This window comes from Neodiprion pinetum, chromosome 6, assembly GCF_021155775.2.
Source record: "Neodiprion pinetum isolate iyNeoPine1 chromosome 6, iyNeoPine1.2, whole genome shotgun sequence".
Lineage (NCBI taxonomy): Eukaryota > Metazoa > Arthropoda > Insecta > Hymenoptera > Diprionidae > Neodiprion > Neodiprion pinetum.
Window position 1 is genome coordinate 29,159,262 of NC_060237.1, and position 26,872 is coordinate 29,186,133.

General features: G+C 42.3%; 1 protein-coding gene and 1 long non-coding RNA gene across 11 annotated transcripts; one reads left to right on the forward strand and one right to left on the reverse strand.

Annotated features, from left to right (window-relative positions):
* Positions 1 to 77: 77 nt before the first annotated feature.
* On the reverse strand, positions 78 to 26,179 carry LOC124222493 (uncharacterized). 10 transcript variants are annotated; one of them, XM_046633513.2, is made up of 10 exons: positions 25,911 to 26,179; positions 12,311 to 12,662; positions 12,163 to 12,242; positions 11,322 to 11,556; positions 6,963 to 7,080; positions 6,400 to 6,547; positions 5,656 to 5,815; positions 3,672 to 5,312; positions 3,025 to 3,170; positions 78 to 2,816 (listed from the first exon to the last, which is right to left on the reverse strand). In XM_046633513.2, exons 2-8 carry the CDS (start codon positions 12,620 to 12,622, stop codon positions 4,125 to 4,127), a joined length of 2,241 nt encoding a protein of 746 aa, XP_046489469.1. In that variant the 5' UTR covers positions 12,623 to 12,662; positions 25,911 to 26,179; the 3' UTR covers positions 78 to 2,816; positions 3,025 to 3,170; positions 3,672 to 4,124. The 10 variants fall into 10 exon arrangements, with proteins under 10 accessions (XP_046489469.1, XP_046489467.1, XP_046489475.1 ...); XM_046633511.2 differs by having other exon boundaries at positions 12,311 to 12,667; XM_046633519.2 differs by having other exon boundaries at positions 12,311 to 12,383; positions 25,911 to 26,168.
* On the forward strand, positions 16,012 to 22,435 carry LOC124222495 (uncharacterized). The gene is made up of 3 exons (XR_006884020.2): positions 16,012 to 16,078; positions 21,248 to 21,439; positions 22,044 to 22,435. It is a non-coding gene; the product is annotated as an uncharacterized lncRNA (long non-coding RNA).
* Positions 26,180 to 26,872: the final 693 nt, after the last annotated feature.

Sequence of the window (26,872 nt, forward strand, 5' to 3'; positions counted from 1 at the left end):
AGAAACGATTTATGATGATTTTGTACAACGGAAAGCGTTGGTAATGGGAAAGATGGATGAAAATTTGTCGTTATAAGTAAAGAGTAGCATTGTTTTTATTAATCAATGATCGATAATTTCTGTCAGCCGTAAATACGTTGAAGGAGAATTTTGATTTTCGATCGAGCACTCTGCAAGCTTAAACAAGTTGAGCAATAGTAATTTACAAGATCTCGGAATAGAACCCATCAAAATTGACTTAAATTTCTTTCAATTTCAATCTCACATCATAAGAATTTTTCAATCGATCAATTTGTTTTACTTTACTGGATTCCACGATTAATCAACACAGACGTCAATCATGCGATGTAGATAAATATAATATGGTTTCGCACGATACGGTCAAACAATTCTTTCAGCAGCGATGCCGTTTGTTAAATTGGCTAATTTTCATCGGCATGTGTATAAAACGAATTGTAATTCTTGCACAGCACCACGATATTATGTGTAATGGTAATACTTAGTCATACAATTACAATTGTTACTAGGTAGATATAAGAGATTTCACAACATACGATTCGAATAAAAAAAGAACACGATTTTAGAGTAACATTGTAAGTAAACATTATTCTCTTATATCTTGTACCGTAAGCTCTTTTTACGCGGTACACTGCTCTTCAGATTGAGCCTATCGCCTTTCATTTACAATGTTGAAGAACATTATTTACATCATGTACTAAGTGAATACGAAAAGTTTACATCATACATAAATACTTGTGAATTACAGCCAAGGAAATGTCAAAATGGTCAACTCGTCGCAAAGAATTTATAGTCGTTGTAGCGAGTTTTTAATTGGATTACGTTGACTCGTTTCGAGCGTAAAGCTTGCTGATTGGCCTCGTACGCCGTTAATGTTAGCCAAGCCCCTGCTACATGGCGAAATTTATGCTACACCTATTCAATTAGTAATTACAATAAGATAAAACGAATATGTACTAGTATAATATAAACTATATGAAAAATTGATTCAACATTATTAAATAAATCATCTATAATATAATTCGCAATAATGATGCTGCACGCTCTGTCAATTCCGCGCAAAGTTATAGCTATGCATAGATATAATATGTATCGTGTATCGACATTGATATCGCCCAGCTCTTCAATCAAGGCGCCAAATAAATTAATCATCGTTAATACGAGGGAGAGAGGGAGTATACATATAGGGACTTATACGTAAGTATAATTCGAAACAAGTCTAGTCATTTGCTAACGCGAAAATTGTCATAAAACAGTCGAATAGTAAAAGTATATCACGCTATACAATGATTATTATTCACAGATTAGTAAAAAAATCCGTACCCACATTCGATAAGAAACGGCAAGTTTCCGCGATATTATAAATCAGCCTCAAAACATTATATCGCAGAATATCAAACACTTCATATTATACATCTAAGACTGATTTTCAACCCTTTTCACCCAAATTATTGGTGGAACATCAAACAAGGTAAATAATCGTCAACCTAAACATAATCGCATCTGATGGATATGCGTAATTCAAAAAACTTTTTTATTATAAAAATTTGTTGGCAAGAATCGAGAACATATTTATAAGATAGAGTGCGGATTAGCCTCTTTTTGCACCTGAGCATGTTATAACGAGAAGATAATGCAATCGGTATACACACGTATTAGCAACCAAAGAATACGTGGAAAACAGCTCAGTTTCTGCATATAATAATAATTACTGTTATAGCAGTAATTCAATGAATACTACCTAAATTACGTGGCACAATTTATGTGTATAGTTTAACTATATCAAACTGATCACTAGATTATCTCGTTTAAAGACCTTTTTGACTAGAGTTCAATACGTAGTAGGATGTTCCACATTTTCCAGATTCTTTGAATTAACGACCGTTTAAAATATCTATATACCTGCGCACAGGTATGCACTATATTTATTTATCACAATAGGAATCAATCGTTACCTCTGCAATCATAGAATTATTCAACCAATTGATATACATATGTATAGGTAAATAAGGTATTTGTCATGTATGGAATATGAATATCGTACTGACGTACCTAACACATTACAATATCACACGCGTTGATTAGCAGAACGTGAAATATGCATGACTAAAATCTACCAAAAAAATCCAAATTTTAAAGATATTCCGAAATAAAATAAGTTCAATTGTTCACTCTCAAAAAAATTCTACAGTGCGTAATAAATCATATAGGTATATCCTCATAGGTCATGTTTTATGCATGTGACGTAATTCCGAGTTTTTTCCGAGATAATTGTTCCATAGAGGAGAAAGCTAATAAAATGCATGAAAAAAGCAAGGAAGTAAATGACGTAGAGAAAAACAAACATTTCAATGAGTACAAACGGCGTAATGTGCGTGATTTTGCGTGGCCAGGAAGTTTGCACGAATTTTCGTAAAATTTTTTAACGATCAAGAAGAAATTTCCGAAAATTAGTAGTAACGATTCGCCTTAGATTTCACAGCAAATCGAAGCGATAGTGGCGGCGTTACGCAGCTGGCAAGGTGTATAATGGTACCAAACGATGATCGCACAATTCGCAAAGTATAAGATAATTTTTTCGTCATTTATAATGCATGGGGGTCGCTGCTGACCATCAGACTGATGTTTTTTTACCAGCTTAGCAGTTAAGCGAAGGAGGTTATTTGCGTCAAAAATCGTCGCGACGAAATTTTCAATATTCAGTCTAACTCGTTGATGCGGTCAGCAGCTGGCAAGTTTCATTGGACCTTTTTTTTCCCGGGCTTTTTGGTGCGAGGTAATGTTGCGAAGCTTGTTATCTGAAAGTAGAAAAAACAACGAGTAGAATCAAAACGCCGGAAATATCTTCAAAGCTGTATAAAACCTAATCCTATACAAGAATAGTGGAAAAAAAAATGGAAAAATAATAGAGGAACAACGCAGGTTTCGATATTGTTTAATATGCTACTTGCAGATAATGGCGATCAATTCATTTAGCGTGTGTTATGTTATTCAACACAAACAAACCTGACTCGCGTGTACGAATATGGCAGGCAATAGACGTAACATTTTATCAAAAATTTCTGCGCTCAAGCGATAAATATTTGTACACGTGATTTTTCTCTCTTTTCACAATACACACGATCCTTCAAACTTCCCACTTTTCACTTTTCCTGCAACAAATAGGGATATTCAAGTGACATGAAAATCTTCCGATTAAATCCAACAAACCTAAAGGCATCATTCGTTAAAATCTGTAACGCTGGCACTTTGTATTAATCACATCAAATCTCAATCTGTACATCGGGGTACTGTTATATTATCATGTACAAAGAAAGTTAATTTACGTAAATTCGGTGCACAAAATCAGCGACAAAATAATAATAATAATAATAATAATAATAATAATAATAATAACAATAATAAATAAATAATTTCAAACTGAAATTTGGAGAATAAAAACTGGTGGGTGAATTCAACTCTGAATGCGCGGTTAGGTAATGGTATATTATTATCATTACTAATCTCACTGTTACGTGTATAAAATTAGGGGTGGGTACGAGGTATTCCACTGCGAAACACGTATTACAAACAATTATTAGACGAATCGCAATACGGCAAGGATCGTTAGTTGATATCGAAATATCCATTACATTAATGTCCATTATGCGTACGTGTTTAATGTAACCACATCCTTCGTTCTTCAACTCCCTTTCCAGCTAGGTTTGGCGATCCACAGAGGCGAGCATATACGCAGTATGTTAGGATAGATTGAAGCAGGATAGAGTTTCAAGAAAAGAATATGACTTCGAGCTCGAGGCCGGACGATCATTGTGGAAAAATATAAACAATTTTGGCAATTTTTTTCTATACTTCCATTCCGATTTTTACCGATATTGTAGGTTCGAAAGAAAGAAAAAAAGAGTTGAAAAACTGCGATCGATTCTGTAAAAGATAAAAAATTCAACTTGTGCGCTGATTAGTATTTTCGAATTTGGTTTGAATCAATTGCTATAATTTAATCCTAATTACTGTCGCTCTGAAAACACTTGATTATAAAATAAAAAAAGAATACGATTTCGTAGAATTTTCAATCCTACAACCCCGGGGTAAAAAAAAATCGCTTCTTAATCAATGCTATCGAGGTACTTCCTAGCACCGCGAATCGGCAAATGAGACGGCTCTCCGAGGGTGATTCGCGTCTTATCCTGCTCCGTATCAAAGTTCGTCCCCTCGTCCTCTTCGGCAGGATCCTTTCGCTCTGCTCGCATCTTTTCCTCATACTCCCCGCGTTCGTACGCTGTCCTATCCTGATCCTCGCTCTTCGATTCATCGGAAGGATAGCTGTCGACGCTTCCGGATCTAAGATCGATGTAAGTCTGAGCCTTCGAGTCCAGGGCGACATTGAGCAGCGCGGTCTGAACGTCGACGGGCCTCGAGACCGACGTCGAGGTCGCTTCGTCGCCGCCCTCCGAGCCCCTCGACCCTCTGCTGACCGACCGGGACCTCGATCCCGATCTGCTGCCACCCCTGGAGCGACTCGGACAACCAGGATCGTCGTCCTTGTGATGAAACGCGGTGTGGAATATGGTCTTCGGGATGGTGAGCAGCCTAGACAGCCCCTCCTTCGTCTTCGCGGCCTTCGACTTCTTCCCGTGGGAGACGAAGACCTCCTTCGGGGTATCGACGCAAGCCAAGGTCCGGACGGTCCCGGTCTTTATCACCAGCCGTGCCTTCAGGGCCGACTCGGGTTGGACCTGCTCGAGGTTCTCTTCGCTCTTGGCAGCCGGTACGAGGGGCGCCCTTTTTTTGTTGTATCTTCCGGCCCTGTCGCAAGAGTCCGAACTGCTTCTGGAAACACGGGGAGATCCCGAGGGCGGTGAGAGAGAGTTTTTCGAGGGTTCGTCGAGGCCTTGGACGGCCCTCGTAGCGCCGTTTAGCAGTGCCCGAAGCTCATCGAATTTACTCTGACAAATCTCGGTGGTTATTTTCTGAACATCGATGCCGATCTTCTCCGGCTCGGCTCTGATAGTCGCGTCCGGAAACGGATCGCCGGAAATCGAGTCCAGGAACTCGGGACTCGACTCCTTCGACGAGGATTCGTCCTCACGGTTATTGCAGCCGACGATTTCGGCCGATTCCAAGACGCGGACGCGGCTCTTGGTACCGATAAGAGAACCGTAATCGACGCCATTTATTTCACTGGCGTGCGATAGCGCCAGAAAAAGCTCGAGGGCTTGGGAGGGTGGAATGGGAAAAGGGATTCCCGGATAAAACAGTGCTGGGAACGAGTCGCTCGCCTCTTCGTCGCTCTCCTTTAAATTGCACGACAAAATTTTCTCATTAAACTTCTGGAATATCTTCGTTAATGACAATTTTTGCACCGGTGTATGAACTTCAATATTCATACCGCGATCAACGTGAGCTTTTGAGAATCAAGAGAAAATGAGGAGCGAACTCATTGTTTTTTTTTTTTCACCAACTTTTAACGATACATTCATTTCAGTTCGGCTCATCTTTTTTAATTTCAATCGCAACTCGTCAATTTATTATACTGCGGAATGTTTCGAGGTAACGAAAAACCGACTATAACGATTGTAAAAATTCTAATTAGCGAAAGTGCGCCTCCGGCTTTTCCGATTTTCTTACTATACTGACCTCGGGAGTCTTCTTCGTGGTTGACCTTGGCTTTGGGCGAGTCCTTGCGCCGACGCTCGACGTCCTGACCAACGGTTCGACCTGGGAACCGGCACGATTGGAGTGCAGAGCTTCCCCGCTGCTGTATCCGCTGGATATATCGTCGGACGACCTAATATTGCTGTAACATTTCAAGGGAAGAAAGCGTGGAGGGGGGGATGAAGAGAGACGAAATGAGGGAATTCTGATTAGCACTCCTGCACAAACATGGAGGATCGTTTATAAGGACGAATGAGCCGTGTCGTCGGATCCAGAAGGAAGAGAAAAGAAACGGTTTCAAAAATCTTCAGCGTCATATAAGTTTGAGCAAATTCGAATAACACACTAGATAAGATATGAACATTTTTATAAGCAGGTTTCATTATTCAAAAGTCCAAGAGATTAAACTCCGTTGCTTTTGATCCGATTCTAACGTCAAGAAACATCGCTGGAGAAGTTTTTTTTTCTTTTTCCTCAAGTTTTCAAATCAGACGACACGCCTCATTTGTCTATTAGATCCTTAAGTCTTTGTTCACGGAATTTTCTCTGCCAACTTTATCACGTCTGGCTGGTTAAAAATTTCCAACGAGTCAGATCGAAAAATCTGAACCAAAACGTCGAATTCCGTCAAATTGCATAATTGTTAAACAGCGTGACGATAAAAATGGCCCAGTCGACAGACGAAAATTCTTTCAAATTTTAGGTGAGTGACGGCGTTTGACGTACGATAAACTAGCTACTGGTTCCCGAGGCCTGGGTTGTCTGACGTCGACGTCGACCTCGGAGAAGTACATATCGACTCGATTGCTGCCTGACTGGGTACGGCGAGGGCTGTACCCCCTTCTCCCGACGTTCTCTCTGCGGCGAGGTTCTACTGTAGATCATTCAACACCGTTAGTTATTCGACTTTATTCACATGTGTTATGAGCTTTAAATGGTTTTCATTTTAATGATGAAAAGGGATAGCCGGCTTGTAAGCTTGAACAGCGGAGGTGTGAAAATGTAGAAATACCAGAAACGCGAAGGGTACACAAACGGTGAATTTCCAAAAACGTGAACGTCTCTATCACAGGTGGAATTTTTAAATCTAGAACGGTAAAGTGTTGAGAACCAAAATATAGAATTATCGAGACTACGACGGTTCCACGTTTTGGCTTCCTGTGACACTTTGACATTTTTACGTTTTACGAAAAAGGTTTTCATTTCTTTGAAAATTCTACATAGAGACAGTTCTACTTCGGCGCCTGATCTTTCTACATTTCAACTCCCCATCGAACTTGACGACGAACCTTGCATATCTATCTCGTCCCGCATGTCAGGCGTGTTTCGGTTCTCGTCCTCCTTTTCACCCGTCAAATCGCTCAGGCTGTAGCTCTTCTTCAGCTGTTGTACCAGGCCTCCGCCACCCTGTAAATTATCACAATGATACAACGGTGAGATTTCGATCTCCTGCCACAGGTGAGCCACGGATTTGCAGCTTTTTCAGCATTTTATTTGAAGTGATCTCATCTTACCAAGTTGAAATATTTGTTAATTGTTTTTGTTTATTTCCTATTAGCCGACACCAATTCAGGATCCTGTATAATACGGAGCATTTAAACTCGACTCGACCAGCCTTAAACGCCAAATTTTACTTTCGCGTTCTTCTTTAGATATTTATTTACACTATGGCATTATCAAATTCGTCGTAAGAATATCATTCTGAAAATTTGGAGTTTTTCGATTATAAATTTGAAGCATTGATGGCTGATTGAATCGAAACGAAAATACCTCACACATATCGATTCCATTTCACGAGGATTCTGCGGTATGTATCTTTCGATCCTAAGAAGCACTGTTATATATGCAGATATATAATAATATTACATACCGATGGCAAGCACAGAAACTTAGTGGTTTGCATAAACTTAGTACTTTTACTTGCGTTCGCATAACAGCCGTAAACTAGATCTGAGAGAAGCTTCAAGGTGTTTGATTAGACATTGATTATTTGTTTTTGTTTTTTAATGCGAACTGTTACGTGTAATATTTCAGCGACAAATGTACGCAAGGTTAGAAAATACTAATAATAGTAATAAAAATAATAATAATAATAATAATAGTAATAACTATAATAATAATAAGACAACGGTAATAGTAAGGGAGCGGGAAAAGCAGTGATATATAAGGCGAAGGGGATGAATTAAACAACTCGGCGTACGCGTGTAAAAATTAATTTGTAAAAATAAACGTAAATGAAGGGAACATAACGAAGAAACTGATGAAAAAATTATAGACATTTGCAGCAACATAGGTGTATAAGATAAAAAATTTTATTTAAAAAACTTGTAATTTCGAGGATCTTTGGAGTAGTATATGTGTATAATGTATATATATATATATGTGAAATTAACTTATTAGCTACAATATTCTACAAGGCTTTTAAGCTGTGAAATTTACGTGTATGATATATACCTCCTACACGATTTATATTATGGAAATAAATAAAACATCTTATTCTTCATCTAGTTTTCATCTATCTTTCAATGATTCAAAGGCACCATGTATATATTTAATGTATATTCGGTAACCGGTATTATCACTTATAAACTTAGAACATAGATATAAGTATACTCAATTTGTATCACACAGTCTTAAATATTCATGTACTCGTATAACAATACGATGAATAAACAACAATTGACAAACCTCTCTGCATATGAATTGTAGTGTGCCAGACACGATAAAAAATAAGGCTGTGCAATGAATCCTCGGATTGGTACACAGAGGGCTCGTTAAACTACAGAAGAACCCTACGAAAAATGTGAAACACATCCAAACAGAAATTCTACATATGGCAGCATGAGGGATTACGTTGTGACAAACGACCGGTTGCGTAGTTTTTCTATCGTAAAAATTAACACTAATCATTTTTGCACCTTTAGAGTCAAAGATCCATTCGCAAAACGAGATTGATTGTTACAAGTTTTCCTTTATCAACGGTAAAATTCTTCTCCTCAATCCCAAATACAAGAGGTGCAATTTGACTGGTTTTTCGCAGCAAATTTGTCAGGCCAAAAAATAACAAAAAAAAATTAAATAAAATAAATAAAAAGCAATGCGCACCGTGACGTTGTCATCAACTGATCGACGTTTATAGTCGATTGTGAGAAACGTCGACTGGATCGTTTTTAGAGGCAACGAATAAAATGTATATAATCATAAAACCGCAACGCTCATCAGTGACGTGTGTACAAATATTTGTAATATCCATAGTAGCAGCAACTTAAAACTTGCAAAACGCAGCATCAATTTTCTTCATCGCATAAAGTAAAAACGAACAAATTCTGCAAACAATATATTTTATGTTTCTCTAGTAATCCAACTTTCAGACCAGACTGCGAGATTCTCGTGGTTTACTTTTTAATTTCGCTAAACTATACATGGGTACTCATCCGCAGGTTGAAATGTTGTACCGCGATAATTCGTTCTATATAGATTTCGCAACGTCGAGATAAAAAAAGAAAACGAACAAAAAAAAAAATACAAAATAAATAAACAGAACCGAAAAGAATTCTAAAATCGTCATCGAGCCGCAAGAAATTGACGATCAATTTTTTTGCGTACCTTTGAGAGACAAACGATTCTTAAATTTTAGCACTATGAAAAATCTCGCATGTTGCGAATGCGTGTACAACCGATATTAAACCTCCGTCACTATAAATTGCGGATGTCGTGACGTTTGCAAATATACTGATTGACACGTGTAATAAATTGTAACAATCAAAGATCAATTTAACGACGTTCTCGATACCGTCTTGACAATCACTAGTCTCAATTCGCGAGACGAGCAAAATTAATTTCACGATTATAAACAAGAATAAGCAAAAATGTGTAGGAAAAAAAAAAATTAGAGAGACGAGGAAAAAAAACAAAAAAACAACCAAACCGCTCCTACAGTCTTTGAGTCTCGTTAACCCGTCGCGAATTAGCGATCCGCAGTCTCATTCACGTCAGTCGAGATCAATCTCGTCGCTGAATTCGGGTTCGATCGAGTGAAGATGAGGCTTCTGGCTCCTTTCCCTGCGAGTCCTCGTCTTCGCCCTGGTCTGCATCCTCTCGGTCTTTCCCCTCTTGGGCTTCTCGTTGTCGGGGGATATTTTCAACTCCCGTCGAAGTTCCATCGACGCATCGTCGTCGTCGTCGTCGTCGTCGGTCGTCACCTCGCGGATGTCAGGCTCGAAGCCCGGAGGTGTCGAGTCGTAAAAAGAAGCGGGTGTCGATTCGCTTCTAACGCGTCTTCGAAGCAAGAGGGACGAGCCGTCCGGGCTGTCTTCGTTCGCATTCTCCCTCGAAGTTCTTCTCGGGTTGGCTAAGCTAGAAATCGCCGAGTCTGATTGGCTGGCTGCTGGGAGGAGACTCGGTGTGCTGGGTACCACGTTGGGAAAGTTCTGTTCGTTAGAATGCAACGCCTGTTTGTTAGGATTAATTGGGAATCGTGAGAAAAACAAAGAAATAGAAAGAAACTCAGAGTGTGCAGTAAGAGGGAACGAGCGGAAAGAACTAAATTATATAATCAGTAAAACGTAAATAATAAGTTAGTTTTAACAAGCAGTTATATGCAATTGCTCATCGACGTTGTTAAATAAACGTTATTTCGTCAGTATACATTTATGCGTATGTACATTTAGAAATCAAGTTGAATAATCATAAAGAAATAAAATCAAAACAATCGTTCCTGCAGAATCGAATACCTATTATTGGCTCGTTTTTCTGCCAGTTTTTCTGCCAGTTTAATTTCATTCGGTAACTACGGTAGCGAAATAAAGAAGATTCCAAAACCTATGCATTCACGAATATTTTATCTTTTTTGAATTTTCAAATTTACTATTTCTATAAAGCTTAAACTTTCTCAGCACGAGTTTCACGCGTTTGCAGACCTATTTTTGATCCCACCGTTAAAACGTACCGCGAAGAGAAAAAAAATAAATTAAAAGTCACTCACAATCCTCTTATATATGTACCAAACAGTAAAAAAAAAGTCTGAAGATTGTAAATAAGCAGTCTATTTTCGTACTACGGTTCAAGTTCCGACAAACAACGGGGGAAAAAAATAAGAATCCTTACGTTGAAAAACATACGAAAGAAACGCCCACTGAGTGTGTATATCTGCAACGATTTGTCACAAACTAAACGATAAATATTGCTTTGCATAGTTCGACATTTTTTTTTAACATGACAACCATAATCCACATGATAATTACTTTCCACCCGTTCACAGAATGATACAAAAATAAATGAGTGTAAGCCTCGTTGTGCAAGATTTTTTTAAATTGAAAAAAAAAGGAAAGAAAAATCAACTAAAACGATTCGAGACAGTGCGTATCGGAGCAACGGTAATTCCCAGATGTCCAAAACTTGGCAGACATTCAGAATCCGAGAAACGTACACAGTGTCGCTGTACAAAGGCTATGTAACCTGCAGGTAAAAAAGCAAAAAACGGCAAGTTCTCTGACGCGTTGACGAAGACCTCGCGGCTTGTCGATACTTCGATGGATTTTCCGGAGTTTTTTTTTTTTTTTTTAACGGAACACATATTAGATCCGTCGTCGATTAACTTCTTTATCATTTTTCAACCCACTCGGACGATCAGGGTTCTCGTCACTTACCTTGATGGCGGTCTGCATCAAAACGGTGGTAGCGTAGTTTACACCCCTTGATCCGAGGTGCAAAACTGCAGTGTAACCCTGCTCGGTGGCGCGGGCCAAAGCCTCGTCAATTTCTGCCTCTCGTCGGCTGAGAGCGGGATGAACAAACCGACGATAGAGGATGCTGGATCCCTTGGTCGCCGGGCTGAGTAGCCAGAGGACAAGGACGATTTTTATCTCGTAGTAGAAGGGAAACCTGCAGGCATCGGAAATGAAGAGTCGATCATATTATTCGTGGCGACGCACGAAATCGATAGAAATTTTCTTATAGGATGAAAATGCGTGTAGCCGATGTATGCTGAGCAACGCGGAGTGAATAGAAAGAGAGAGAGAGAGAGAGAAATCTGGAACCACGTAGGGCCGGAAACGGGAGACGGCATCCCGCAAAGTGCGCGACGCGTAAGCCGATATCTATTCCACATGCTGTAATTAGACCGTTGGAATTTTCCCCAAGTTTGCCGAACGAACAGCTGCGGGGTTCAAAGAGGGAGAGAAAGTTCGAAGATCGTCATTCCTCGGGAATTCACACAGTAACATGGAAAAGTTTATCGCGGATTCGTGCAAGCTGTTTCACTAATAATTTGAAGTATTTCAAGCTCGACGTGACATTTAGATAATTTTCGAGTGTACCAAGGTGTGAAAAACGATTCATGGTCATGGGTTTTCAATGACTATTTCAAAGAACTTTCTTTGTTTCGTGATAATTTTGACAAAACGAGGCTCTACCATCTATTCGGGAAAAGGTTAATCGAGTCGTCAATGCACTCGGCGTTTTTCAATCACATGTCACTACCCAACTCACCAGAAGCTAAGGAAGACGTCGGTGAAGGTTTCGGCGCACGTGAACAGCGCGAATACTATCCAGTACATCATCCATTTCACCTGAAAGTAGAGGATATTAGATTTATCCCGGTCTCGTTTGGCCAAGATGCGGGGTTGATGCGACTCACGTATTCTTTGACGTTCTTCGTGCGAACAGCTTTGTAGGACGCGTAGGCCGGGTAAAGGGTGCCGAATACCAATCTGAAAATCGGATACACGATAATGTAAGTGAAGGATCGAGGCATCATGGCGGCGAGTGAGACCGTGAAGATCCCGATGTTGCCGAGGGTCAGCTTTATGGGTAATTTCTCGATCGAGTCCCGAACCCGAGCGAGTCTATTTCCGTTCAACATTTTCAAAACGTTCAATCGGTTCGCCATCATCCTTATATCGGCGTCGATCTGTCCGCTGGCAAGAGCCAGTTTGTCGTCGTCTTCCATGCCGTCAGATTATTTCACACCGTCAGCTTCGGAGCGAGATCTGTGCTTTAATTCAAAAACCCCGATGCTCGGTACAACGTCTTTCTTTCGTTAACATAATTTTATTAGACAGCAGTTTCACCTCGGTTAGCAAAATCGTACCGACCCCATGTTTTCCCTCCCAATTGAGACGCATGCCTGAGTCCAAAGATCGGCGAGAGCCTTTTGGACTAATCCAGAACAGACGATGCGGAGGAGATCTTCATCTCAAACGCGACGGGATAAATATCTCCGATTATAGAAACGCGCGGCAGGCAACGCAACGAGACCGACTTCAGACGAGAGACTGCAGCTGGTTAAACCAGCGCCTAAACTCTGCTCTGCAACGTTAGTGCAGCAGCAGCGCAAAGCAACGCTCCTCGTGATCTTGTGTGCGAAGAAACTCTATTTTCGGATTTTCGCTTATCTCAGCTCGACCGAGCGAAAGCACGGAGAGTAGTCGGAATCGCCCGAACTGCGAACAACGAAACGACTGGCAGGATGGGACTGGAGAGAACAGAGCCAGCCGTCCATCCGTCCATTCGTCGGTCCGTCGACAATTGGCAGGGATAATTATGTCCGGTGCAGGTAACGCGATGATGATTGTTTTCAATGTCACGCATTGCATGGCACTGCGCATCGGCAGAGTGAACCAAGGTTTGGTCAGGACCGAGTTTCTAGCTTGCGGTTGGACTAGAAAAGAAGACTGGTCCAGTTGAGATTAGGACCGCGTTGGTAGGGTGGAGGAGACCGTTTCCCTGGGGTCGGGAGCCCTTTTTCAGGGTTGACACTTCTCCGGTTTCCTTCTATTTCGGTAGAGGAAACCACGGGGTTGACGAGGGGCGGAAATGGCCTCGCGACCATCGCGAAACCCGCGGGCTTTACACCTCGCTGAGTAGGTACACAAGGTGGAGGGTTAATTAATTAGTTACCTTCCGGGTGGGAAACAGCGTGAAACCCGGTTCGTATGAATCTCCGGGACAATGGAAGACGCGGTGTTTTTATTGCGCCTTGAAGAAGATGTCATCTCTGAACCGTCGTGCAGGTCAACGTCTGTGATGATCAACTCCCGATGATGCGAAATGGAGATCAATTCCAGCTCGTTAATCATCTTCAATATTCAATGATCAGCGCCAATCGGGAAACCGTGGGGATCCAGAAACAGAGTCTCACAACCAAGAATGCAACAACCAATCGTGGTGCAGTCGCCGGTCCTGATTCTGCGTTCCCTCATTTCGTAATTACTAACGCACATCCGACAAATTGATCATTAACAATCTCCTAATTTTCTCCCAGGTATTTATGCTGTTAGAGTAGGCACCGAGCACCGCACTCATCGTTCAGCCGATCTAGATCTTGAAAACTATCACGTACTTGTCGCTGTCCTTCGGACAAATCACGTAAAAGACCTCCTCCTCAACGTCGTAGAGTAAAATCATGGCGACGTTATTTCTTTTCTCGAATAAGCGGTTGTTAAAATCTATTCTTCAGTTGGGTGAACTGATCCCGAAACTGAACCGACAGATCTCGCGACTCTTTGCACTGGTCAAACGGAGAAATTGCTTTCGAGTACTGACTGAGGATGTTGGCTAAATCGGTCCCGAGTCACTCGCTCGTCAGTTTATTCTAGTTTACTCTCCACTTAACGCGGGTCTACTGTGCCCGACGAACCTGCACCGACCTTTTAAATCATCGTAGAATATGGAGGTGGGGGAAGAAACGGTGGTGGTTTCAATGACCAAAGGAGTAAACCTCTTCAGGGTATCGGGGTTGATGGTGCAAACTCGCTGGAGTCGGTCCAAAACGACGATGAACACGCGCGCGACTCCCACGCACGGTTTGTTTGAATTCTGCATCCGAACCTCACGCCTAGACTTACGAGCTTACGACACGGAGTTTTGCAGAATCTGCGCCAAGGTCGCGACCATCGAGTCAACGAAAATCCAGAACCGCTTTGTCCGCCGATGGGGCAGAGGCTATGATCAGATCGTTCTGTAACTTCTTTTTCCTGAGAAAAAAATCCTATTCGGATTCCAACTTCTCCCACGCGGGCTGATCGGTGCCATGACTGGGTCAGAAGAGTTTTATAACTCCCTTGGCACGTGGACAAATAAATACCGCCCTACTGACACTGGACTGTGCGATTTGTGACAATGACTAATCGACTTCTGAGTAGTCTGTGTACTTTGGAACTCAACTCGAGGAATTTGACTGTTTTATGAGTAGCCGTTGGATAGTATCTCCCTGATTCATGGTTGCAGCGTTCGTCAGTGCTGCAAAGGGTGAAAAACTTGGAAATAGGAAAGTGAGAAAGTTGGAAGCAGTAACTTTCGTTGTGAAACGAACACGTGTGAAGATCGAATGATCTTGAAAGTCGATAAAGACTGACCGGTGGGTCAATTTCAGATCCAATCTGGATAGGAGCCACTCGATAGTCTCCAGAAGAGTATAGGACGTAATTCTAACGAAAGTAAACGTATCTGGGGAAGAAAGGTGTAAACAGTGAACATTGGGTACACACGTAAACAGCAAAAGGTCGTTGGAGAACGATTTATTGGCATGGTAAATACATCTCGGCGTTTTAACTACGCCTAGCGCAACGGCTGAAGAGGAGAGCTACGCTGATTACACACGTGCACACGTGGACGTTTCGTGTATTTTTATGCACGTATGCGACACATGTCGCAATTACACATCAGCGCCCCTCTTTACAACTATATAAATCTACAAAATAGACGCAGCATCGCATAACCTTCGTTGTAAAAACAGAGTCATTTAACCACTACGCCTTAAAATCTTGCTCAATTCTCAATATGTGTGTGTATGTGTAGTACGTTGGCACAATCTTATGTTTCACTATGTTGCGCTAAGTTTTGAAAAACTTCGACAACCGCATAAATCGGAACGAGTGTCGGTGAAAAATAATTGCTGTCAAAGTTTTGAACGTTTGTAAAAATTCAATTACTCGTAGTGACATTTGGCTTCGAAACTTAGCAACAGTGATCGTGTTTGTATCGGTAGTGTCGTAACCGTTTCACTAGAGGCCAAGTTGTAGGTTGCAATTTTCAATCTTTAAATCTGTCGATACGTTCCTCTTTGAAATCCCGTTAGAATGTTATGATGTTAATAAACGTCGAAAACTCGTCTGAGAATTCGTGTGAGCACGCACAAGAAATAGGTATACATACAGGTCACACGGTCTCTTCGACAGTTGTATAACGCGGTTGAATTTTAAAAGCAGAAATTTCATCAGATTTTATATTTAGGCGCCACTAGCACATGGCTGACCTATATATCGAAGAGCGAGTATTGAATGGACTCTCGCACGCGTTCCGTCACGTCGACAGTAAAGTTTCGACTGCAGAAGCCGTAGGAGCCAACTGCGTCCCGCAGACACCAAAGTCCAGATATCCACATGAGACAAATATGAATAATGCGGTGAGATGTAAAAAAAAAATCAAAATCACACATAAACACCCTTGTTATTTCGTCTGAATCTTTATCGGCGAAGGCAGAGAAACGACGGAGGCTGTGCTGACGATGGTAACGGTGCGAAAAATTGGCGTGTGAAAGTTCCTCGTGTAGTATGCGACGGTCGGTACGATGACAGGATCGTTCCTGTGTCCTGGCGGAGTAAAGCAAGTCATCTTGAAGGCTGCTTCTCTTCAGTTCAATGTTTTCCGAAAAGAGTTCGTCGCGATGGTCGGTAAAAGCACTCCTTTTGGCCTTTTCTCCTCCTCTTTGTTTCTCCTTGACGATACCGACAGGCGTGCGGAAGACGTGTGACGGTGTAACTGCACCTCGTGCTCAGGCCAGTTCACAGGGTGTGAAAGACGTTCGACGTTGGTGCCTTCAGCAACTGAGACCAAAGCTGGAGAAGGGATCCCAAGTGGGTATTTTCAACGATCAAAGAGACTCTTTTCCAGAAGACCTTTCGTGGTCGAGATCAAGCAACAAACTGGTGACTCCAGTTGGCGCTGCTTCGCCGAAGAGCTCTTATACTCGGATGATGAGGACGGGGGGAGAGACGCGGCGCGGAGGCGTGTACAAAGCAGCTTCGGGTGGATCCAGGCCACGTGTTGCAGCGGGAATTCGAATTCCGGATGTCAATTACCCCCGAATCGATCTGAAATTAGTCGGATCGTAACCGTTTTGCGATCTGAATTACGACAGTGGGTCGATCGATCGTTAACTGCAATGTGACAGGAACGATACCGATGGATTAAAAAGCATGAACTGTTGCTTCCAGACGGTGCGATGACCCTGCGCACGTTGACGTTCCAGAGCTCACAAAGAACCATGCCGCGAGAATCGCGCTGATGTTCGTGCATGGATAGCCAAGTGACTCAGAATCGTCTACAAGACTTCGACTGCAGCTCGATCCTGACTCCTTTTTGTCTTCCTATACGATCAATGGCACTTTTCTTCCTCGTCCATGGCATGTCCCTTTGTGTCCGGAGTGGTTATACAGCACTCTGAATCTTTCGCAGAAAGTTTGTAATCCGGGCGTGACGATGAAGAAGAAGAAGAAGAGGAAGAAGAAGCTCCTCTGCACAACTTTTCAGAATTCCAATTATAATCACCAACGTGGCCAATGTCGCCAATCCCCGCCAAACCTTGGCTGCAAATTTCTACTTGCCTACGGAACCGGCGTCGGTCGAGGATCTTCAATTAATGAGAAATCGTATCCCATTTTTAACGAGACGCCCGCACTACATCTTAGGATTGACTGTCGTAATTTAACGAGCCGATACCGCCAGGAGAAGTGCAGCAACGAGCAGGGGGAGGATCTTTGATTGTGAGAAGGTGAAATTGGGAGGATTGAACCGGGTTCCATTCCTCCGTCAGAGCTGAGGAGTTCCGGGCTTTGCTTTGTTCAACCCGCTGAGAGAAGAACGGCTTCGTCAACGGTTAACAAGTAATTTATCTTTCTTTGTCCTCACACCGACTTCGGCTGACAATAGAATATCTATTTTACCGCGGGCAGCTGCAATCAGATGTAAATTACGACTACGCCGTCGTTGAAGTACACCGTGATGCGAATCTCCTGCCTCACTCTTGACGACATGTTTTCTTTCCTCCTACTCGGACTTTCGGACAAGGAAAATCGAAGCGTGCTTGCAAAAGTCAATAGTTCAACGCAACTGCGGCTCTGTTGCAAATGTATAATCTACTAGCGGTTTTCACTCGATCACCAAGCTTTTTCCACGTTGTTAAAAGTGCGAGGCTCTTTCTCTCTCTCTCTCTCTCTCTCTGTATCTCCTTTCATCCCTGGTTGGCAGTTGGTCTCCTTTGTCTCGCAACTCCGCAAGCAGCAGCAGCAACAGCGGCACTAGCAGCGAAGTGAGCGGGGTTAAATATAGCTGCGGGTTAGTCGCAGGACGCGAAACACCGAGTCGGTTGAACGACCGTAATTTTGAGCTAAATCATTTATTTTCTGCTGCGATACGGAGTGCAGGGTGTGGATATTCAGAGGCTCCGCCTGCGAGCGTTCCTCTTCTTCGTCTTCTTCTTCTTGCCGCACAAAAGTATTATAATCTCTGATGCTCAGCGGTTTTTCCCGCACTATATCAGTCTCTCATCCCCGACGCCTGATTCAGCCACCCCAGCGCGATTGGTCACTCGTCAAAACTTGACCGATGATATTTTGAGCCGGGATTTTCAGCTTGCAAGATCAACCGGCAGGTGTAGCAACGGAAGGTCACGAAACAATCGTTCATTGGTGAACCGGGAAGCGGAATCTCCCGCCTGCAGGGCAGAGTGACTGGTTTTGTTGGATTTCGCGAACGGAGATAACCCGGCCGGCAACCTGCTGGGAGCGACGAGCCGACGTCCGTCTGTTTCGCTAGCGTCGCGACGCCAAGACTAGAGCCGGCCACTTCAAGAGGGCCAATTTATATTTAAACGAGAAAAGGAGACGCCGCGAAGCCCGGAGCGAACGGAGAGCAGAGCAACGCTTGGCTCCGCCGCTCTTCTCTTCTCTTCTCTTCTCTTCTCTTTTCTTCTCTTCTCTTCTCTTCTCTTCTCTTCTCTTCTTCCTACAACGCATCTCGGAGTTTGACATGGAAGCGCGGCACTATCTCTACCCTCGCTCCATACGCGGGTCATCCCGGGTCATCCAGGGTCGTTCACGCGCACGTGTGTCTGGCCTTGTACACGTCGATGCTTCAAACATTTTCACACTCCTCATTTTGATGCACTTTTTTTTGGCACGTAATTTACCGATTTCCTCAAGCCCGAAACGAGATGAAGAAACCATCTGGTTATCGTGGTCAACGGCTCAGTACCCAGTTGTTGGACCTTATAGTCGATTCGAGTAACAAGTCTTGCAGTTTTGGTAATTACCAGTCTTATGGAAGAGAAACTTACTCTCGAGACTTGCGAATTGTGATGTAACTTCGTGTTTGGTCTTCGTGAACTGAATTGACAGTCATTTCGGTCAAGTGAATAACTTGAGAGATTACAGGTTACTAATGTGGGGGACAATTCCATGGTCGTTAAAGAGAACAGCATTCCTTTGAAATCGGTTCAACTAACGAATCATCGTTAAAAACTACAGATATTGAACAAATCCCGATATGTTTGAGCGCATTTATAGATTAAACATGCTGGTCCACAAAGCGTTCCGCCTTTTCTCTCACTATAATCACTCCTCGCCAATCGCAGGCAGAAAATACCGTTGAACGTTTCCGTATCGCGGTTTAAGAAGAGCGTCGCATGGTCGACGCATAGCGTTGCAGACTGGCGTAAGCCCAAGTAAAGCTCGTATAATCTGATTGGGCCTGACGTCGACTTCGCAGTAGTGACTAAGGTCACCTCGATAATTACCTGGGTGAGGCGGCCACCCGGCCACCGGACACCGTGTTACATCAGCGAGTCGCAAGCTTGAAAACCAAGGCGCGTGCCTGGGACTCGATGCCGTGTGTCGACCGACCGAGTTATCAGAGTCGTAACTACGTAACACGCTAGACGCCCACGTCTAGCCGGATACATACTTTCAAAATTTATCCGGGCACGAGATTTACTTATCCCCTGTAGTGTACAAGGTATAAGTACAGTTGGTGGCAAAACTTTTTTGTCATTTCAGTCCTGCGGCGCGTCCTTCTTCGTCATTTGACGAAGTGAATACGCACACAATCAAACAGTAGTTGCCGGACCTTGGTCCAGTTTTGGCGAAGGCGCATTGCTTTCGACCCAGTTGTTTGCAGGTAGAAAATCCCTCCGTCTCTGGGATAAATCTACTAGAGCAAACAACGACGTGGCTTTTTATTTGTGAATCACAAAACATTTTAGATTCTGGTCACTCATCGGACGCAGTCGTTCGTGATCTTGCGAATTATACGGAATTCTTAACAGCTAATTGACGGTTACATAAGTTTTATATACGTATAAAGAAGTCTAACAGCTGTGAATTTTGGAGAATGTTGCAAATTTAGACTGTGAAAAAATTACGAGTATTTGTAATTTGAACATGAAACATGGTAAAAAAGAAAAAAACTATTTCAGGCATTTGGACAACAACTGAATGAAAATTTAATCAAGATCTTTCTAGACTTCGTGCAAATGGAATTAGCCACGAGAGGACAAAACCGACTCCACGGGATCTCAATAGAGTTCATTTTAGATAATTGATATTATGGACGGTAATGATAAGTAATCAAGCTACCAGAAAACTAAATCTAGTCAAATGCTTGCCAAAATTTATTACTGGTTACTAAATTTAAATTGTTTTAGGACCTAACAAGTTTTCCTACGTGTATACGTGCGACATAATGTGTACCTACAAATTTTAATCACAATTTTGTACAATTTTATGAACAAGAGGTTTTCGAATCTTCTCGTCGATATTCTGCAATTATGTATTATATTTTTATTTCTTTTCAACCTCTTTGATTAAACAATATTATTCAAATATAAATTGCAACCAGTAATATCTTGCCGTATTTGTTGCTTCGTTTGCACGAAAAAAAAACCAACATTCTTCATCTCTCATGTTTTGCCATATTTTGCGATGAGAGGAATAAAGCGCGCTCAGTGAACTACCGTGAGAGAAAGATAGAACGTGAGAAAGAAAGGCATATATTGATCAAAGCACGAGAGCCCGACTTTCGCCTTCGTTAAGAGAATCTCGTTATGCCCGCGAGAAAATGTAAAGAGAAAAATGAAGGGAAAGAGGGAGAGATGAGGACTCTGAAGGTTCCACGACCTCAGCGTTAAGTGCAACAAACAAGGCGTACGACTGACGAACTCTACTCGAGTGGCTCCCAGAGTCGGTGACTCTTATGCTGATCGGGTCATTTCTTCTTGGCTTTGCGTATCGCCGATACATATCTAATGCCAGTAATACGCGCAAGGCAAAGAGGACAAGAATAGACGCAAACCTCGACCGGCAAAATCGCAACATGTCAAATTAAAATCGAACGGATTCCGATTCCGCGACAGCTCATTTCTCATTTTTCTACTCTCATCTTTTTCATCTTCTTCAAAGTGAACGGAAAAAACAAAGCTTTCTTTGCTTGCCGACTTATTTTTCTTTCCTTTTTTTAGACATATATAATGAAAAAGGGCGTGCATGATGTAAAATGAATTTCTTTTTTCCTCTTTCAGCGACTGACCCAATTTTTATTCAAGAGAAAGAAAAGAAACGATGGAAGTATATTGAAACTAGAGATGGAAGGTGGCTGCAGACTCAAAAATAATGTCAAGGATTGTTCTTAATTTACTGGTTTGCAATCTTTCCCGATCCTTGAAGCCCCTGCGAGAGGGATGAATGAACTTCAACACTCGAAGTCGATGTAGGTAGGATTGCGTATAGCTGTCCAATTTTGTGTCGTTTATTTTTCGCAATTGTTTCCGTTTAAACTAGCTCACGTTGTTTGATTTTTATTTTTTATTTTCTTAATTATCAAATCGGTTCAATAAATTTCACCTGAATCAATGTATCCGTTCCGAAATCCGCGCCATACCGAAACAACAATATTCACATAAAAATATACAACAAACAATTGTAAATAATAATCCCAAAAAATCCTGGAAATGCGTGTAAAAGAAGTATTCATCAAGGTGAAGTTTGTAAGATTATTGTAATAATGAATCTCTGGAAAAAGTCGTTGTTTAGGAAGTTCAGGATTACTTGAAATTTAGTAAACTGTTAATACAGCATCAACAAACTCAGATTTTGTAGCGTCAACTTCTTCAGTTATTCTAAAGGTGCGATATATTGATTTTTGTTTCAACGTCTCGATACATTATCGTTACTAACTTCAGTCTCATAAATATTCGCGTAATTGCGTATACGAGTAACTTGAATCTGGTTGAGAAAGATAAGAAAAATAACTTGCACATCAATTCTGCATTTGAAATATAAAAAAGTGTTGAAAAATGTCGAAATCTACACGCGTAGATTTCTTTCTTCTTCCAAACTTGGGAGGATAGAAATTTCGGGGCGAAGGAAGCATCGATCGACCGCGAGAGAAAGAGGACGTCACGTCAGGTGGAGCTGGGTCCAGGGAAAACGAGAAGATGAGGTGGCATCGGGTCGTCGGGCGGCTGCTTTTCAGTCGCCACCCCCGGCATCGATCCAACAACCGCGGAACGCGAACGAGGAGGAGATCCTGGACGAAATGTACACTATACCCTGCTTGCCCGCAGTTTCGCGAGAGAAACACACACGCGAAAATCCACTTTTTGCACGCAAACCTCTCCTCCGGTTGTCCAATGATGCGAAATACACCGACTTACTTCGTACGGGTCTGTTATAAATTTTACATGTATCTTTACTGCGATTGGAAATGGTTCCTTTCTTGATCGTTGGACGAAATATAAACAAAAAATTTAAAAGGATTTGAAACAGATACCCTGACTTTTTCCCCACGCAGCTCACAATAAGGCTACTCAAATTCAAAATTCAATAATATCTAATTCTCTGCAACTGTATCTTTTTCATTAAAATTGTTCGGGAATTGTCATCGTTTCTTTCTTAGCGTATTACACATTTAAATTAAAAAAAATACTTCGCAAAAATTAATATCGTAATCGAATTTTTCGGTTATTTTATTCTCGAAAAAATATAGAACATAAATTTGCGAAACATGCACGTTACCAAGTAATTTAGCGCTAAGATGTAAAATTTCTCGGATCATTTATCGCCTCGAGTCCTTTCCGAAAAAGGCCAAGTCTCGGAGACTATTCCTCAAAAAATGACGGCCAATCTTTCGCGATTTAAATTTCACTTTCGCACTTTCATTGTCTGCCGCGTCAGCCCGAACAATCTGTGCCACGGTAAAAATTTCGCGAGTTCGTAAATTCCGATCCCTCCGGGAGAAGATGACATCACGACTAGTTCCGTTCCCGGATCCTAGGATATTTTGTGCAGGATATCGCGGTGCAGATTATGAAATTACGGCAGCTGTGGTCGGTCCGAAATGAGTTAGACGGTATACTCTCTCTCTTTTTCTTTCTCTCTTCTTTTCCCGTGCCTGGCGTGTCGTAACGCGGCTGAGCATGGCGTTAAAAGGAGACGGAGAGATCGGCGGTTCTGTTTCTCGCGTGGTAATCGGCGTTACGATTGCGCGAGCGACTCGCTCGGGGCTTCAAAGGTAGCTAGATAGAAGAGCAAGAAAAAAAAAATATACAGAGAAATGAAAGATGACGCAAATTGCAAAATAATAACAATAATAATAACAATAATAATAAATAAAGAGTATGAGAAACTGCGACGCGAAGGTAGCCTTGGATCATGACGCGAATATCGTACAAGCCACGTTTGTACGTCTGCTTAGCCAACTTCTCCAAACCCGGTGCGATCCCTGCTCACTCTTGCTGCTTACATGCAACAATCTCGCGATCTGCTTCTGGCAATAAGATCTCAGCCAAGGACGGGCCTCGTTCGGATGCTGATCGTAACGGCCAGCTCTCTTTGTCCACCAGAGATTATACGTCTCTGTAACGTGCGTATAAGTAGACGATTGCGGCAGGCGACCAAACCATCGATATAATTAATGCCAATAGAATTCTATATAGATTTGGTCAAGGGTTTCGCAATCGCAGACTCTGGTAATAGCCTGGGTTAAGAAACCGGTCGAATTTGTTTCGATTATTAATTAATAGGGTTGAATTTTTCGCGATAGTGGGTTGTACTGTAAATACGATTTTTAAATCAATATTTGTGTATTTGAACACCAAATTCTAGATATTATTATGCGTAGAACGAATTTACACGTATGTGAAATAAAAATTGATCGCCGATGCAGGATCGAGTTACTGGACTAAAATTTTTCCTCGTTACAAGATCGAATTCATTTTAATTGAGTCAAGTGGAGTGATTTAATAACACCGCGAAAGGTGTATATATATTTGAAAAAAAATTGCGAAAACCGGCTGACCAAAGAAAAAGAAACGTCATACGACCTTGGCGATTCGTTGAGGAAGGAAAAAACTCCGCCTGCTACACGACTAACAACAACCAAATCTGGGTAAAGGACCATTTCCAAAAAGGAGTCCACGAGCTTGGGAATCGCGAGATAATAATAATGCAAAAAGCGATTCGAGACATGACAACGAGATAAGCAGCGATAGTTGCACGCGATGCACGCCTCGAACGGACAAAGAGAGAAAGAAAAAGCGTTTTTAGCCTCATTGTGTGACGCATCTCGCTCCCAACAGCTGATCGTTCGCCTCTGGGTTCATAGACGGTTATTTAAACGGTTTAAACCCCAGGATTCGCGTTTCTTTGTGTTCCTTTTTCTTCGTCCCTTCTGCCTTTTCTTCTCCTTTGGCTGTCCCCTCGACGATGCGTTTCTAGTTGCATGTACACGTAATGCACCGGTTTCTCTCCTGCACTGTCCTTCTTTACAGCTGCTGCTGTTGATGCTGATGCTGTGAAACTTGCCAAACCCAACGGAAATGGTCACGCAATCACGTCGTGCTCGTTGCGTTTACGTGTATGTAGGTACAGGCTACAATGTGTGTAGGTAGGTATTCATTAGTCTTGACTTTCTTTGTCATTTTCTGCGCACAAACAAGTCTTGCTCAATGTTCAAGATTCTATATTGCTCGCATTGTGGCTCGTTTTCGACGGTTGCAAAATATCGTTTCATCTCCAATTTCGATCTCTTTTCACGTCTCGCATTTTCTTCAATTTGCACCCCGTCTCCAAGCACCGTGTCGAAATCAATTTACCGTGATATATATCGACCAACAACATTATATATTCCACATTGATGAAACGGGACAATGCAAATATCACTTCGACACATACAAAGAATAATGTATATATGTACATATATAAAGTAATTCCTGCCGGATATTATTGATTCCGTCCGCATAAATTATGGTTATTTCAACAGACATTCGTAACTGTATGTACAAACACACGAATTGGTGACATCGTGAGGATTGTAAGTTGAAAAAATACCCATCGAAACTACGACGGCTGTGAGAATAAAATAAAGCCAGAAACGAGTAATCGACAATGATCGGTAGATGTGACGTAAGGTGAGTGCAGAATTTTTTTTCATCTCACCTGGCTGAAAGAAGCGAAATAAAAAGTACGGTATACTCGATGAATACACGGAGAAGTAATAAGTGAAAAGGCTATGCGTCTCTCTATACGTTGCGTTACACGTACAAGATGAAGACACGAAATTCTCAAGAGCCATAAATGGAACTTGGATTATTTTACGGGCGTAAAAGGAAAGTCGGATTTCGAAGTTGGAAAAAAATAACGCCAAGGTGTTAAGTGGTCGGGTAAACATGGGGTATCGAATCGGCGAATTTCTACGACGTTAAATCGTTATTGGCGACCACGTAGCGAATAATACCGTTAATCGAGTCGAGTATAACGAAGGATAGAATTCAAACGCAGGAGTTGTAACGAAAAACGGAAATCCAAAAACACGGGGTTGCGGATTTCGGATACGGTTTTTGACGTCCGCACTCGAACCGAAACTCGAACAGCGCGGCCGACGGGTTGACGGTTTGAATTTTGACTGCAACGAGACGTTTTTCCCGACGGCGCGGCGACCGGGGGCCTCGAATTCGGGTTTATTTTTGGGTCGTAATAAGAACGGCGACTGAGCGCCGCGTCGATAGAAGATCGACGATTCGTCAGAATCTCGTTCGACAGGCTCTCTAGGTGTTGGTGATGTTGTTGTGTATTTTCACCACCCATTGTGATATTTTTGATGGCGACGAAGCCGATCAGAACCAGAGACGATTTCCATGCCGTTATTTACACCGAATAATGACTAGGCAGTTAACCAGTACTTACATGACGAGCCGCGAGACGATCGAAGATATCATAGTAGCGGTTCCGAACTCAAAAACAACGATTGCACAACAAACTAAATCGACGGACAAAGCAGAGAGCCTTACTAGCACCGCCGCTCACAGGTCAGCCATGTTGGACTGGCAGCAGCTGGCCGATCGCTGCTGCTGCGCCTGACGTCACTCTCTGTTTTGGTCACGTGGTTCGTCGGCGAGTTGCGAGGAGTGGGGGAAGCGCGCCAAGATTCAAACCTTACGCCCGGTGCTCTTGCATCGCGAGCTCCGAGTTCAACTTTTCATTTCTCCAACCGCCAACGAATGATGCGATATTAGACGGCGCTCCGGTGCGCTTATCAGCGTCTCTTTCCACAGCCGGTTGTTTCGCGACGCCGCGCCCCGCGGCTGCGCCATCACTCCTGTTTTCATTCGCCGCCAACCTCAGAGCGACGCGATGCGACGTTTTTTAAATATACTACACGTACTGCACCGTTGCGCGCACGGGGAAACTCTCGGTGTGGCCGCTCGATCTTTAACGCTTTCTACGACTTTGAGGAATGCCTATTTTTCTTACTATTATTATTCATGATCGTACCTCGGTAAAACGTTGCGCAAGAACCGAGGCGTTTCCTTTTCAACCGTCGATTCGATGCTACGTTTATATGCTATACCGTCAATGTTTACTGTTATATATGTACATACATACGCCATACGCGAGGTGGCCTGTGTTTGATAATACGCCTTATCGATTCTTGACCAACGGTATCTGATTTTCGTGAATTATAGCGGTTTTCAGAACTACCTATCCGTCGATCAATACTTTCAACTGTAGAGCACTAAATTGTTTCTAATATTCGTCACGCTGCAGGTCATAATTACAGGGAGAAATCGGAATATCGAAATACGCGGTTCGAGGGCCTTCGTGCAACAATAGACTGAACGTTATTCTAAGCACTCGGTTTCACGTTT

Excerpts from the sequence above, each read along its gene's own strand:
- LOC124222493 (XM_046633513.2), bottom strand. The coding sequence starts at position 12,622 with ATGGAAGACGACGACAAACTGGCTCTTGCCAGCGGACAGATCGACGCC. Across the intron at positions 11,557-12,162 it reads GACGTCTTCCTTAGCTTCTG|GTTTCCCTTCTACTACGAGA; the intron begins GTGAGTTGGGTA and ends CGATGCCTGCAG. Across the intron at positions 5,816-6,399 it reads GAACCAGTAGCTAGTTTATC|CAATATTAGGTCGTCCGACG; the intron begins GTACGTCAAACG and ends GAAATGTTACAG.